This window comes from Schistocerca serialis, chromosome 8, assembly GCF_023864345.2.
Source record: "Schistocerca serialis cubense isolate TAMUIC-IGC-003099 chromosome 8, iqSchSeri2.2, whole genome shotgun sequence".
In the NCBI taxonomy this organism is placed as follows: domain Eukaryota; kingdom Metazoa; phylum Arthropoda; class Insecta; order Orthoptera; family Acrididae; genus Schistocerca; species Schistocerca serialis.
In genome coordinates this window covers 462,936,512-462,951,269 of record NC_064645.1, presented here as the reverse complement: position 1 = coordinate 462,951,269, position 14,758 = coordinate 462,936,512, and the positions used below count along the sequence as shown (strand labels likewise).

At 52.3% G+C, this 14,758-nt stretch overlaps 5 protein-coding genes across 5 annotated transcripts; all 5 read left to right on the top strand.

Annotated features, from left to right (window-relative positions):
• Positions 1 to 4,114: 4,114 nt before the first annotated feature.
• Positions 4,115 to 4,864, top strand: LOC126417074 (translation initiation factor IF-2-like). The gene is made up of 2 exons (XM_050084969.1): positions 4,115 to 4,294; positions 4,382 to 4,864. Exons 1-2 carry the CDS (start codon positions 4,115 to 4,117, stop codon positions 4,862 to 4,864), a joined length of 663 nt encoding a protein of 220 aa, XP_049940926.1.
• LOC126417073 (spidroin-1-like) lies at positions 4,861 to 5,430 on the top strand. The gene has a single exon (XM_050084968.1). It carries the CDS (start codon positions 4,861 to 4,863, stop codon positions 5,428 to 5,430), a length of 570 nt encoding a protein of 189 aa, XP_049940925.1.
• Positions 5,427 to 6,378, top strand: LOC126417072 (uncharacterized). Its single transcript, XM_050084967.1, has 2 exons — positions 5,427 to 5,615; positions 6,022 to 6,378. The coding sequence occupies exons 1-2, from the start codon at positions 5,427 to 5,429 to the stop codon at positions 6,376 to 6,378; spliced, it is 546 nt and encodes a 181-aa protein (XP_049940924.1).
• Positions 6,375 to 6,936, top strand: LOC126417071 (spidroin-1-like). Its single transcript, XM_050084964.1, has 2 exons — positions 6,375 to 6,552; positions 6,635 to 6,936. The coding sequence occupies exons 1-2, from the start codon at positions 6,375 to 6,377 to the stop codon at positions 6,934 to 6,936; spliced, it is 480 nt and encodes a 159-aa protein (XP_049940921.1).
• On the top strand, positions 6,933 to 7,497 carry LOC126417070 (spidroin-1-like). The gene is made up of 2 exons (XM_050084963.1): positions 6,933 to 7,110; positions 7,193 to 7,497. Exons 1-2 carry the CDS (start codon positions 6,933 to 6,935, stop codon positions 7,495 to 7,497), a joined length of 483 nt encoding a protein of 160 aa, XP_049940920.1.
• The last annotated feature ends 7,261 nt before the right edge of the window (positions 7,498 to 14,758 follow it).

The window sequence follows — 14,758 nt, the reverse complement described above, 5'->3', positions numbered from 1 at the left end:
TATTGCACCTTGCATATGTCTGTTCTATCTACTTTGCTGTGATGTTTTTTTATTATTTTATTGCTATCTTAATTGGATTTTTATCTTGTTGATTTGTTAAGATTTCTTGTTTGGAGGCCTTCAGCCGTGGAATAGTTGCATTCGGTAAAGGTCCGGCTATGTGCCGCTTTGGTTGTAAAAGTGTTTTTATATTTCAATAAATTACAATTACAAGATGAAACTGCCCCAACCCATTTGGCCCTTTCCACAATCCTAATTACCTGTTCTGCCCAGCGGGCGCTGATGATGTAGCTTTTTACTTTCTAATTTCGAGGTTGAGCACACTGATAACATCTTTTCGTGGTGCTTACATCCCATGTCGTACTAAGGTCTGGTTGTTTATTACTAAACATTTATCTTCTAGGCGAATGAGGGTTTCATTGAAGATGTCGTTGTTGAATTCGGTGTTCATTTCAGGATGACCATGGTGGATTTGGTACGGAATGTCATGAATCGTGTTCTCTTTGAAGGTGTCCCGTAGCTGTTTTGGATTCGGTGCGTTACATGTTAGAATCGTGACGAATATGTCATTTGTTCAACTGAGGCTGCGAGTGAGTTTTCTTGTAGTGTTAACTGCCAGTAGTTGTGGTTTCCCAATAGTCCCAAAAGTTGGCGTGTATCTCTATACGTCTGGCATAGGTAAACCTCAACAGTTTTGAGAACTGTAAAAGTTGTTGGTCTTTGTATTTCATGTGGCAACGTCCGGAAATACAAACATTCGGCATTGTCCGGATATATTGTGTATACTCAGCCTAGTGCACCGGTTTTCATGATTCCTGGGTGATCTCCTACTGGAACCCTTGTTTTCGTGGTTGAAAGATTTTTCATGTTGTGTTCCAGGTATAATAGGTAGGGACGTTGACATACAGTAATGTTTTCGTGAATGGATCTGTTTGGCGCAGTTGATAAAAAGCTGTTGATGTTGTTTTCTGAGGTGACTCGCTTGCAGTTTTCTGGCGGTGTCTTTTTTTTGTGAAGTAAACTGTGTCCGTTCTCCAAATGTACTGCTACGTGTTGCAGAGCTGGTTTGCGTTCGTGTATGGGAAAACCGAAAATCCGCCACGATGCTTCGTTACTGTTGACGTATCTCCCCATTTGACACATGAGGATCTCGTCGTTTCTGTTTTGTTGTTTGCTCTCTTTGTCTGTTTGAAATACTGCCAAGGTCTGTGAATCATGTTTTCCACTATTATGTCGTACAGTTCCGGATCTTCTTGTGAACTGTGAAATTCAGCTTTGATGATTTTGTCGATATCCGTTGGATGATTTCTGTCGTGGAGCCATACGAGATTGTGTGAGTGACGCAGTACTCGTTTTTGCCATTCGGCTGTGGAATCCAGAATTTAACGGTTCCAAAGATGCGGTGTTTTGTGATGACTTCATTAAATCTCATTTGTTTTTGTCGGTAAATTCAGGCTATTTATCGTGTTGATGCATGGGGGCTTGTTCGTATCTTAGTTGTTCTTTGGTCTCTGGCGACGACGAGTTGCATACGAATGTTATGCAAGGGTCAGATCGTCCTTATTTTCTTATGTAGCTCATGGCATCTTGAGTGTATTCGTGTATGTGTCTCAGGCGTCCTGTGTATGATTAGGGCAAGATTACCATTGTTCCAGTGTCGACAATTTTTCCGTCATTTTTGATTGCGTCTCGAAGGTGGGTGTCTTCTTCCGTGCGTAGTTTCTTCTGATTCAGTCTTATGTAAAGCCTCGGTTTCGCTTCTATTTTTTCGTACATATCCACCAGGAATTGTTGAAATAAACGGCCAGAGTTGAGAATGTGACAGTGTCTTTCATTGTCTCTGACCATTAAGCGGTAAGCATAGAAGTCCTTGGAAGTGACATTTTTGTTTGTTTCTACGCCTGTTTCAGATTGGTTTGTTTCACATTAAATGATATCCGCGCTCTCCGTGCAGAAATATTAATATATGTTGGAGGGCATCATATGAAGGGTCTGTCTCTGCAATGCGTTGTAGTCATTCTTTGTTGTACAGTTACGTCACAACTTGTGATTTCATTGTCCACATTTACGATTGCGACCTTCTCCACCTGAGGTGCATAAAATCGACGTTCGTCTTCTCCATGTGGTCTTCAGTCGGCTCGAATTATAGCTTCATAGTCATCAGGAATCATTCGGCCTAGTGCTGTTTGAAAACGTGAATCAATTGATTGTATTCGTGTAAGACCTTCTGTACATCTCGGACTACTTCTCGCCTCAATCCGCTGATATTTCTACATCGTTGATCAATATCTGTTTCTTCATTTCTGATGAAATATACTTGGAGAAAGTTATGGTCTTCGTTGGGTAGTGGTAGTAATGATCTCATGTTACGCTAGGATTGTCCTCGTATGGAAAAATAAACGATAATCGATTTCCTCTCTGTCGTATTGATCGAAGTGACACAGAAAGAAGTCATTTTGAAGCTGGCGTTGTACGCTGTTTTGAAGAAAGTGTCTTGATTCTGGAATTTCTCTGGTCATGTAATGCAAAATTCCTGCGGACGTGCTTCCAGTGGTGGTATTCGAATTTTTCCATTCATGCAACAGAATCCCGGTGTTTCTCTGCTGAATTCTTTTCGCGTTGCAAAATTGGCTGATGTTATGCATTTTTCCGATTACGAAGTGTTTGCGTTTGTTATATTCTTTCGTTGTGTCGTACTGGAATGCTCCACTTGTTAGGTTGTACTGTTTACTTGTCCTCGTCCGCGCTTCTTGAAGGCTTCTAACATTCTGCGTGGCGTCTGTTTGTTGCAAGTCGTGTCTCCCTACCACTTTCGCGCAACGACGCTCTGAGCGTGTTTTTTAGGGAATTGAGTAATTTGAACCTGGGGCCTGTTGCTGGTAAGGAGACGCCGAACCACACATAACATGTAGAGTTCAGTGAGACTAGCGATGATATAATCAAATACTTAATGATTTCAGCGTCAGCTCCACTGCACACCCTGTAAAAGAACCTTAATACTAACTAATTAGTGGAAGGGGTTCAAGGCTCTCCTATTTTTAGTTAGCTGGTAAAATAACGTCGAAAAAGCAGTTAAGTTTACCATTGGAATTTTTATTCTGCTCACAGAACATTGTTTATAAATTGCACTATTGATAAAAGGAAATAGTTTAATACAGGATGATAAAAACCAACTGCATTCAACAAAAATGTGAACGAATATTCCCTCAATGGGTTTCCAAGTTCTATAATGGATAGAAGGATGACCTATGCCATATCACATCTATAATCTAGGTTTAAGTTAAGTTTCATAAAAGAGAAAACCATCAAAATGGTCTACAGTGACCCTCAATTATCTTTAATTACTTTTTAACAGAATCTTCCGTTGGTTCTTGGTAGGATTTATTCGGAGCTATGTGACATACTGCCGGATTTGCTATCATGTCAGCGTTTTCATGGAAGGTGTAGAATTTTCCTGACACCTTATAGGTTAGCCTGTGCACACTACGCAATGGTGGTAGCTAAAGCAGAGGGAAAAGTTAGACGACAAGGTGGTGGAATTCGGCATGGTAGAAGAGACTGAAACGACAAAAGACGAAGAGGAAGACTAACCAAAGACACAGACGATGACAGTGTCTAGGAGACGGCGGCGGCGGCGGCAGCAGCAACAGCAGCAAGCACCAGGAGACAGCTAAACGGCGACCAGGCGGCGGCAGCGAGCACCGGGAGGCGGCGGCGGCAGCAGCAGCGAATGCCGGCATGAGGCGACCAGTCGGCGGCGGCAGCGGCGGGCTCCGGGAGGCGGCGGCGAGCACCGTGGAGCGCGACCAGGCGTCGGCGGCAGCAGCAACAGCAGCGGGCACCAGGAGACGGCTACACGACGACCAGGCGGCGGCAGGGAGCACCGGGAGGCGGCAGCGGCAGCAGCAGCAGCAGCGAATGCCGGCATGAGGCGACCAGTCGGCGGCGGCAGCGGCGGGCTCCGGGAGGCGGCGGCGAGCACCGTGGTGCGCGACCAGGCGTCGGCGGCAGCAGCAACAGCAGCGGGCACCAGGAGACGGCTACACGACGACCAGGCGGCGGCAGGGAGCACCGGGAGGCGGCAGCGGCAGCAGCAGCAGCAGCGAATGCCGGCATGAGGCGACCAGTCGGCGGCGGCAGCGGCGGGCTCCGGGAGGCGGCGGCGAGCACCGTGGTGCGCGACCAGGCGTCGGCGGCAGCAGCAACAGCAGCGGGCACCAGGAGACGGCTACACGACGACCAGGCGGCGGCAGGGAGCACCGGGAGGCGGCAGCGGCAGCAGCAGCGAATGCCGGCATGAGGCGACCAGTCGGCGGCGGCAGCGGCGGGCTCCGGGAGGCGGCGGCGAGCACCGTGGAGCGCGACCAGGCGTCGGCGGCAGCAGCAACAGCAGCGGGCACCAGGAGACGGCTACACGACGACCAGGCGGCGGCAGGGAGCACCGGGAGGCGGCAGCGGCAGCAGCAGCAGCAGCGAATGCCGGCATGAGGCGACCAGTCGGCGGCGGCAGCGGCGGGCTCCGGGAGGCGGCGGCGAGCACCGTGGTGCGCGACCAGGCGTCGGCGGCAGCAGCAACAGCAGCGGGCACCAGGAGACGGCTACACGACGACCAGGCGGCGGCAGGGAGCACCGGGAGGCGGCAGCGGCAGCAGCAGCAGCAGCGAATGCCGGCATGAGGCGACCAGTCGGCGGCGGCAGCGGCGGGCTCCGGGAGGCGGCGGCGAGCACCGTGGAGCGCGACCAGGCGTCGGCGGCAGCAGCAACAGCAGCGGGCACCAGGAGACGGCTACACGACGACCAGGCGGCGGCAGGGAGCACCGGGAGGCGGCAGCGGCAGCAGCAGCAGCAGCGAATGCCGGCATGAGGCGACCAGTCGGCGGCGGCAGCGGCGGGCTCCGGGAGGCGGCGGCGAGCACCGTGGTGCGCGACCAGGCGTCGGCGGCAGCAGCAACAGCAGCGGGCACCAGGGACGGCTACACGACGACCAGGCGGCGGCAGGGAGCACCGGGAGGCGGCAGCGGCAGCAGCAGCAGCAGCGAATGCCGGCATGAGGCGACCAGTCGGCGGCGGCAGCGGCGGGCTCCGGGAGGCGGCGGCGAGCACCGTGGTGCGCGACCAGGCGTCGGCGGCAGCAGCAGCAACAGCAGCGGGCACCAGGAGACGGCTACACGAGGACCAGGCGGCGGCAGGGAGCACCGGGAGGCGGCAGCGGCAGCAGCAGCAGCAGCGAATGCCGGCATGAGGCGACCAGTCGGCGGCGGCAGCGGCGGGCTCCGGGAGGCGGCGGCGAGCACCGTGGTGCGCGACCAGGCGTCGGCGGCAGCAGCAACAGCAGCGGGCACCAGGAGACGGCTACACGACGACCAGGCGGCGGCAGGGAGCACCGGGAGGCGGCAGCGGCAGCAGCAGCAGCAGCGAATGCCGGCATGAGGCGACCAGTCGGCGGCGGCAGCGGCGGGCTCCGGGAGGCGGCGGCGAGCACCGTGGTGCGCGACCAGGCGTCGGCGGCAGCAGCAACAGCAGCGGGCACCAGGAGACGGCTACACGACGACCACGCGGCGGCAGGGAGCACCGTGAGGCGGCAGCGGCAGCAGCAGCAGCAGCAGCGAATGCCGGCATGAGGCGACCAGTCGGCGGCGGCAGCGGCGGGCTCCGGGAGGCGGCGGCGAGCACCGTGGTGCGCGACCAGGCGTCGGCGGCAGCAGCAACAGCAGCGGGCACCAGGAGACGGCTACACGACGACCAGGCGGCGGCAGGGAGCACCGGGAGGCGGCAGCGGCAGCAGCAGCAGCAGCAGCGAATGCCGGCATGAGGCGACCAGTCGGCGGCGGCAGCGGCGGGCTCCGGGAGGCGGCGCGAGCACCGTGGTGCGCGACCAGGCGTCGGCGGCAGCATCAACAGCAGCGGGCACCAGGAGACGGCTACGCGACGACCAGGCGGCGGCAGGGAGCACCGGGAGGCGGCAGCGGCAGCAGCAGCAGCAGCGAATGCCGGCATGAGGCGACCAGTCGGCGGCGGCAGCGGCGGGCTCCGGGAGGCGGCGGCGAGCACCGTGGTGCGCGACCAGGCGTCGGCGGCAGCAGCAACAGCAGCGGGCTCCAGGAGACGGCTACACGACGACCAGGCGGCGGCAGGGAGCACCGTGAGGCGGCAGCGGCAGCAGCAGCAGCAGCAGCGAAGGCCGGCATGAGGCGACCAGTCGGCGGCGGCAGCGGCGGGCTCCGGGAGGCGGCGGCGAGCACCGTGGTGCGCGACCAGGCGTCGGCGGCAGCAGCAACAGCAGCGGGCACCAGGAGACGGCTACACGACGACCAGGCGGCGGCAGGGAGCACCGGGAGGCGGCAGCGGCAGCAGCAGCAGCAGCGAATGCCGGCATGAGGCGACCAGTCGGCGGCGGCAGCGGCGGACTCCGGGAGGCGGCGGCGAGCACCGTGGTGCGCGACCAGGCGTCGGCGGCAGCAGCAACAGCAGCGGGCACCAGGAGACGGCTACACGACGACCAGGCGGCGGCAGGGAGCACCGGGAGGCGGCAGCGGCTGCAGCAGCAGCAGCGTATGCCGGCATGAGGCGACCAGTCGGCGGCGGCAGCGGCGGGCTCCGGGAGGCGGCGGCGAGCACCGTGGTGCGCGACCAGGCGTCGGCGGCAGCAGCAACAGCAGCGGGCACCAGGAGACGGCTACACGACGACCAGGCGGCGGCAGGGAGCACCGGGAGGCGGCAGCGGCAGCAGCAGCAGCAGCGAATGCCGGCATGAGGCGACCAGTCGGCGGCGGCAGCGGCGGACTCCGGGAGGCGGCGGCGAGCACCGTGGTGCGCGACCAGGCGTCGGCGGCAGCAGCAACAGCAGCGGGCACCAGGAGACGGCTACACGACGACCAGGCGGCGGCAGGGAGCACCAGGAGGCGGCAGCGGCAGCAGCAGCGAATGCCGGCATGAGGCAACCAGTCGGCGGCGGCAGCGGCGGGCTCCGGGAGGCGGCGGCGAGCACCGTGGTGCGCGACCAGGCGTCGGCGGCAGCAGCAACAGCAGCGGGCACCAGGAGACGGCTACACGACGACCAGGCGGCGGCAGGGAGCACCGGGAGGCGGCAGCGGCTGCAGCAGCAGCAGCGTATGCCGGCATGAGGCGACCAGTCGGCGGCGGCAGCGGCGGGCTCCGGGAGGCGGCGGCGAGCACCGTGGTGCGCGACCAGGCGTCGGCGGCAGCAGCAACAGCAGCGGGCACCAGGAGACGGCTACACGACGACCAGGCGGCGGCAGGGAGCACCGGGAGGCGGCAGCGGCAGCAGCAGCAGCAGCGAATGCCGGCATGAGGCGACCAGTCGGCGGCGGCAGCGGCGGGCTCCGGGAGGCGGCGGCGAGCACCGTGGTGCGCGACCAGGCGTCGGCGGCAGCAGCAGCAACAGCAGCGGGCACCAGGAGACGGCTACACGACGACCAGGCGGCGGCAGGGAGCACCAGGAGGCGGCAGCGGCAGCAGCAGCGAATGCCGGCATGAGGCGACCAGTCGGCGGCGGCAGCGGCGGGCTCCGGGAGGCGGCGGCGAGCACCGTGGTGCGCGACCAGGCGTCGGCGGCAGCAGCAATAGCAGCGGGCACCAGGAGACGGCTACACGACGACCAGGCGGCGGCAGGGAGCACCGGAAGGCGGCAGCGGCAGCAGCAGCAGCAGCGAATGCCGGCATGAGGCGACCAGTCGGCGGCGGCAGCAGCGGGCTCCGGGAGGCGGCGGCGAGCACCGTGGTGCGCGACCAGGCGTCGGCGGCAGCAGCAACAGCAGCGGGCACCAGGAGACGGCTACACGACGACCAGGCGGCGGCAGGGAGCACCGGGAGGCGGCAGCGGCTGCAGCAGCAGCAGCGTATGCCGGCATGAGGCGACCAGTCGGCGGCGGCAGCGGCGGGCTCCGGGAGGCGGCGGCGAGCACCGTGGTGCGCGACCAGGCGTCGGCGGCAGCAGCAACAGCAGCGGGCACCAGGAGACGGCTACACGGCGACCAGGCGGCGGCAGCGAACTCCAGGCGGCGAGGTCCGGGTGGCGTGCAGCAGGCAGCAATGACGGCGCGCAGACGGACGGAAAGACGACAGCACTGGCTGGGGCCCTTCCATATCGACGATACACCTTGAGTGTAGCCCAGGCAGTGTAATTCATCGACTCGGAGCTGAGGGAATCCAACCCTTGAATGACTTCCGACACACCACGACCCGGAAATACTAGCGGCCACTTCAAAGATAATACGAGAGTGTTCTTATCGATAAGCGCTGCTGTTGTCACACACGGGCAGGTTAGGCAGCAACTTAGTGACGCCAGTAAATCGAATAAGAAAACGAGGCGGAAGTACCGTAAGATGATGACGAGCAATAAACGACATGAACACGAGCCGCGCACGGTATAAAAGTGTGTGTGTGTGTGTGTGTGTATATGAGTACCCGTGGTCTAGGGTTAGCGTCTTTGATTCATAATCAAAACGTCTTCGGTCCTGGGTTCGATCCCTGCCATTGCCTAAATTTTGATAAATAACCACCATTGGCGGCCGAAGACTTCCGGCATAAGAAGTCAGTCTCATTCTGCCAACGGCCTTGTCAAAGAGGGCGGAGCAGAGGATAAAGGTTCAGGGCACTCTCTTGTCCTAGGGGTGGGAAATTACCCCTAAAGGCGGAAGAATCAGCAACGATCAACGACATGAGGATGCAGAAGGCAATGGAAACCACTGCATTAAAGACACGTAACGTGTATCCACAGGACATGTGGCCTGTATTTGAAGAAGTGTTATGATGATCTCTCCATTGGCAAAAGATTCCGGAATAGTCCCCCATTCGGATCTCCGGGACGGGACTGCCAAGGGGGAGGTTACGATAAGAAAAAGATTGAATAATCAATGAAAGGATAACGTTCTACGAGTCGGGGCGTGGAATGTCAGAAGCTTGAACGTGGTAGGGAAACTAGAAAATCTGAAAAGGGAAATGCAAAGGCTCAATCTAGATATATTAGGGGTCAGTGAAGTGAAGTGGAAGGAAGACAAGGCTTTCTGGTCAGATGAGTATCGGGTAATATCAACAGCAGCAGAAAATGGTATAACAGGTGTAGGATTCGTTATGAATAGGAAGGTAGGGCAGAGGGTGTGTTACTGTGAACAGTTCAGTGACCGGGCTGTTCTAATCAGAATCGACAGCAGACCAACACCGACAACGATAGTTCAGGTATACATGCCGACGTGCTGAAGATGAACAGATAGAGAAAGTGCATGAGGCTATTGAAAGGGTAATGCAGTATGTAAAGGGGGACGAAAATCTAATAGTCATGGGCGACTGGAATGCAGTTGTAGGGGAAGGAGTAGAAGAAAAGGTTACAGGAGAATATGGGCTTGGGACAAGGAATGAAAGAGGAGAAAGACTAATTGAGTTCTGTAACAAGTTTCAGCTAGTAATAGCGAATAACCTGATCAAGAATCACTAGAGGAGGAGGTATACTTGGAAAAGGCCGGGAGATACGGGAAGATTTCAATTAGATTACATCATGGTCACACAGAGATTCCGAAATCAGATACTGGATTGTAAGGGGTACCCAGGAGCAGATATAGACTCAGATCACAATATAGTGGTGATGAAGAGTAGGCTGAAGTTCGAGACATTAGTCAGGAAGAATCAATACGCAAAGAAGTGGGATACGGAACTACTAAGGAATGACAAGATACGTTTGAAGTTCTCTAACGCTATAGATACAGCAATAAGGAATAGCGCAGTAGGCAGTACAGTTGAAGAGGAATGGACATCTCTAAAAAGGGCCATCACAGAAGTTGGGAAGGAAAACTTAGGTACAAAGAAGGTAGCTGCGAAGAAACCATGGGTAACAGAAGAAATACTTCAGTTGATTGATGAAAGGAGGTAGTACAAACATATTCCGGGAAAATCAGGAATACAAAAATAGAAGTCGCTGAGGAATGAAATAAATAGGAAGCGCAGGGAATGGCTGCAGGAAAAATGTGAAGACATCGAAAAGATATGATTGTCGGAAGGACAGAGTCAGCATACAGGAAAGTCAAAACAACCTTTGGTGACATTAAAAGCAATGGTGGTAACATTAAGAGTGCAACGGGATTTCCACTGTTAAATGCAGAGGAGAGAGCAGGTAGGTGGAAAGAATACATTGAATGCCTCTATGAGGGTGAAGATTTGTCTGATGTGATAGAAGAAGGAACAGGAGTCGATTTAGAAGAGATAGGGGATCCAGTATTAGAATCGGAATTTAAAAGAGCTTTGGAGGACTTACGGTCAAATACGGCAGAAGGGATAGATAACATTCCATCAGAATTTCTAAAATCATTGGGGGAAGTGGCAACAAAACGACTATTCACGTTGGTGTGTAGAATATATGAGTCCGGCGATATACCATCTGACTTTCGGAAAAGCATCATCCACACAATTCCGAAGACGGCAAGAGCTGACAAGTGCGAGAATTATCGCACAATCAGCTTAACAGCTCATGCATCGAAGCTGCTTACAAGAAAATATACAGAAGAATGGAAAAGAATATTGAGAATGCGCTAGGTGACGATCAGTTTGCCTTTAGGAAAAGTAAAGGGACGAGAGAGGCAATTCTGACGCTACGGCTAATAATGGAAGCAAGGCTAAAGAAAAATCAAGACACTTTCATAGGATTTGTCTACCTGGAAAAAAGCGTTCAACAGTATAAAATGGTGCAAGCTGTTCGAGATTCTGAAAAAAGTAGGGGTAAGCTATAGGGAGAGACGGGTCATATACAATATGTACAACAACCAAGAGGGAATAATAAGAGTGGACGATCAAGAACGAAGTGCTCGTATTAAGAAGGGCGTACAACAAGGCTGTAGCCTTTCGCCCCTTCTCTTCAATCTGTACATCGAGGAAGCAATGATGGAAATAAAAGAAAGGTTCAGGAGTGGAATTAAAATACAAGATGAAAGGATATCAATGATACGATTCGCTGATGACATTGCTATCCTGAGTGAAAGTCAAGAAGAATTAAATGATCTGCTGAACGGAATGAACAGTCTAATGAGTACACAGTATGGTTTGAGAGTAAATCGGAGAAAGACGAAGGTAATGAGAAGTAGTAGAAATGAGAACAACGAGAAACTTAACATCAGGATTGATGGTCACGATGTCAATGAAGTTAAGGAATTCTGCTACCTAGGCAGTAAAAGAACCAATGACGGACGGAGCAAGGAGGACATCAAAAGGAGACTCGCTATGGCAAAAAAGGCATTTCTGGCCAAGAGAAGTCTACTAATATCAAATACCGGCCTTAATTTGAGGAAGAAATTTCTGAGGATGTACGTCTGGAGTACAGCATTGTATGGTAGTGAAACATGGACTGTGGGAAAACCTGAACAGAACGGAATCGAAGCATTTGAGATGTGGTGCTATAGACGAATGTTGAAAATTAGGTGGACTGATAAGGTAAGGAATGAGGAGGTCCTACGCAGAATCGGAGAAGGAAAGGAATATGTGGAAAACACTGATAAGGAGAAGGAACAGGATGATAGGAATCTGCTAAAATATGAGGGAATGACTTTCATGGTACTAGATGGAGTTGTAAAGGGCAAAAACTGTAGAGGAAGACAGAGATTGGAATACGTCAAGCAAATAATTGAGGACGTAGGTTGCAAGTGCTACTCTGAGATGAAGAGGTTAGCACAGGAAAGGAATTCGTGGCGGGCCGCAGAACAACACACACACCAATGCCCTATGGTATCCAGTTGTTATCTACTATTTTTATGCATTCGATTCATTTGCATTAATCTAATTTAGAGACAGAGCATGTGGTAGGGTTGACGCTGGAGATGCTACTGCAGGCCCCATCAAGGCACCGGTAAATCACGGCGCTCAGTAATTTACGTCGTGCGCGATAGGTGGGCTAAGCCAGCAACTGTTCGTGGACACGCCAGTAAATTACATGCTGGCCAGCTGCTTCGAGTTTAGGACACACGTGTGATGACTCCCAAAGATAAAGCAATGGTGCTGACACACAGTCACGGAAGGTTGAGCACAGGAAGTCGGTTACAACAGTATCAATTTACGCGTAGCAACAAGCTATTAGAATAGCCTAGTTTTTCTCTGTTTTTTGGTAAGTAAAATGCTGCCGCTCCATTTAACAGCAAGTGAGGTAATGTTAAGATCATAGCAAAGCTGAAGTCGAATGAGGGTATCTGAAAGGTCCGAAAATGATATTTTGCTATATGGGGCCAGATTGGTCCCTGGTGAACCCATACAGAGCTTCCCTACGTGGTGGTTATGGAAGGCAGACCATAAATGTAAAACCTCAATCAGTGAAGGTATCCAGACCAAAGGGGTGCAGCGTCATACGTGTAAGTGGGCTCACCTGATATCCTACACGCCCGAGAGATGTTTTCGTTTCCTTCTCCACTTTTGGGTGTCCCTTTCGTCTGTTATGGGTGCTTATGAAAAACTGAAATACGATTCAGGATTACTGTTCCAATTTAATCCTTGCTGCACTGCGAAGGTGATTGATTTTCATTTTTTATTTTATTTACACGTCAAGTTCCGTAGGATCAAATTGAGGAGAAAATCTCCAAGGTCATGGAACGTGTCAGTACATGAAATTACAACATAAAAGTAATAACAGATAAAAATAAATGTTCATGATCCCGAAAAATGTCAGTCCGTAAGGACGTAATCAACAATACAACAAGAATCATCATAATTTTTCAAGAAACTCCTCGACAGAACAGAAGGAGTGACCCATGAGGAAACTCTTCAGTTTCGATTTGAAATCGAGTGGATTGCTGCTAAGATTTTTGAATTCGAGTGGTAGCTTATTGAAAATGGATGCACCAGTATACTTCACACCTTTTTGCACAAGAGTTAAGGAAGTCGGATCCAAATGCAGGTTTGATTTCTGCCGAGTATTAACCGAGTGAAAGCTGCTTATTCTTGGGAATAAGCTAATATTGTTAACAAGAAATTACAGCAAAGAATGTATATATTGAGAGGCCAATGTCAAAATACCCAGACTCGTGAACAGGGGTCTACAAGAGATTCTTGAACTTACACAATTTATTTGCTCGAACCGCCCGTTTCTGAGCCAAAAATATCCTTTTAGAATGGGAATAGTTTCCCCAAACTATAATACCATACGACATAAGCGAATGAAAATAAGCAAATTAGACTGATTTTCGTGTCGAACGATCACTCACTTCTGATACCGTTCGAATTGTAAAAATGACAGTATTAGGTCTTTGAACAAGACCCTAAACGTGGACTTTCCACGACAGCTTACTATCTATCTGAACACCTAGAAATTTGAACTGTTCAGTTTCACTAATCACATGCCCGTTCTGTGAAATTAAAACGTCAGGTTTTGTTGAGTTGTGTGTTAGAAATTGTAAAAACTGATTCTTCCTGTGATTTAGCGTCAGTTTATTTTCTACAAGCCATGAACTTAAGTCATGCACTGCACTATTTGATACCGAGTCAATGTTGCACACAACATCCTTTACTACCAAGCTAGTGTCATTAGCAAACAGAAATATTTTAGAGTTACCCGTAATACTAGAGAGCATATCATTTATATAAATAAGGAACAGGAGTGGCCCCAACACTGATTCCTGGGGCACCCCCCACTTGACACTACCCCATTCAGACCCCACATCACAGTCGTTATCAACATTGTGAATAATGACCTTTTGCTGCCTGTAAGAGGTGAACCAATTGTGAGCTACTCCCCGTATTCCGTAATGGTCCAAATTCTGGAGCAATTTTCTGTGATCAACACAATCAAATGCCTTAGTTAAATCAAAAAGTATGCCAAGCGTTCGAAACCTTTTCTTTAGCCCATCCAGTACCTCACAGAGAAAAGAAAATAAAGGATTTCAGTTGTTAAACGACTTCTAAAGCCGAACTGTGATAGAGATGTTAGTTGAGAAACAGTTAATATCGCACGAATCTAACAAGGCCGCGGGGCACACGGGCAGTTATTTTACAGGTCTATCAGAATCGCACTAACGAGAAGACTGCAAAGTACAGTGCGTGCTACTATGAATGATTCACTCGTTGTTAGAGCTCTATATTATTCTGAGTATTACATGTACAAATTTGTTCGATGCATGAACAGACCCATGATCTCGCCAGTTTTGCATTTTGCACTCCACAGATGTTTTATGAGTGCCCCCTCTGGTGATACAACGCACGTTGAAGCGTTAGTCAAGTTCGTTCTTTCCCTAATGTAGAAACATTCTGGCAGCAGTCGTGTAAACAGTAGTGATGCGTTTTCTGAGCTGCTCCAGTGTTCTAGGAAGTGGGGGTACGTAAACATGGCTTTTAATATACCCCCAGCCCCCAAAAGGAAAAAGTCTGAAGCTTCAGGTTAGGTGACCTGAAAGGGGAGCGGGGGGGGGGGGGGGGGGGGGGGCGGGGGATATCAGGGGAACAGAGTCACGTCATCTTTACCGCTACACCCGATCCAGCGATGGAGAACTTTGCAGCCACGAACATCAGTTCTCAAATGATGAAAAAATGTTCAAATGTGTATGAATTCCTAAGGGACCAAACTGCTGAGGTCATCAGTCCCTAGACTTGCACACTATTTCAACTAAGTTACACTAACATGCAAGGAACAATACACACACCCATGTCCGAGGGAGGACTCGATCCTACGGCGGGAGGGGCCGCGCAGTCAGTGACATAGCGCCTCATCCGCGCGGCCACTCCGCGCGACCAAATGATGAGGCTCCTCCATCTTGCTGGAAGAAAAAATTCTCGG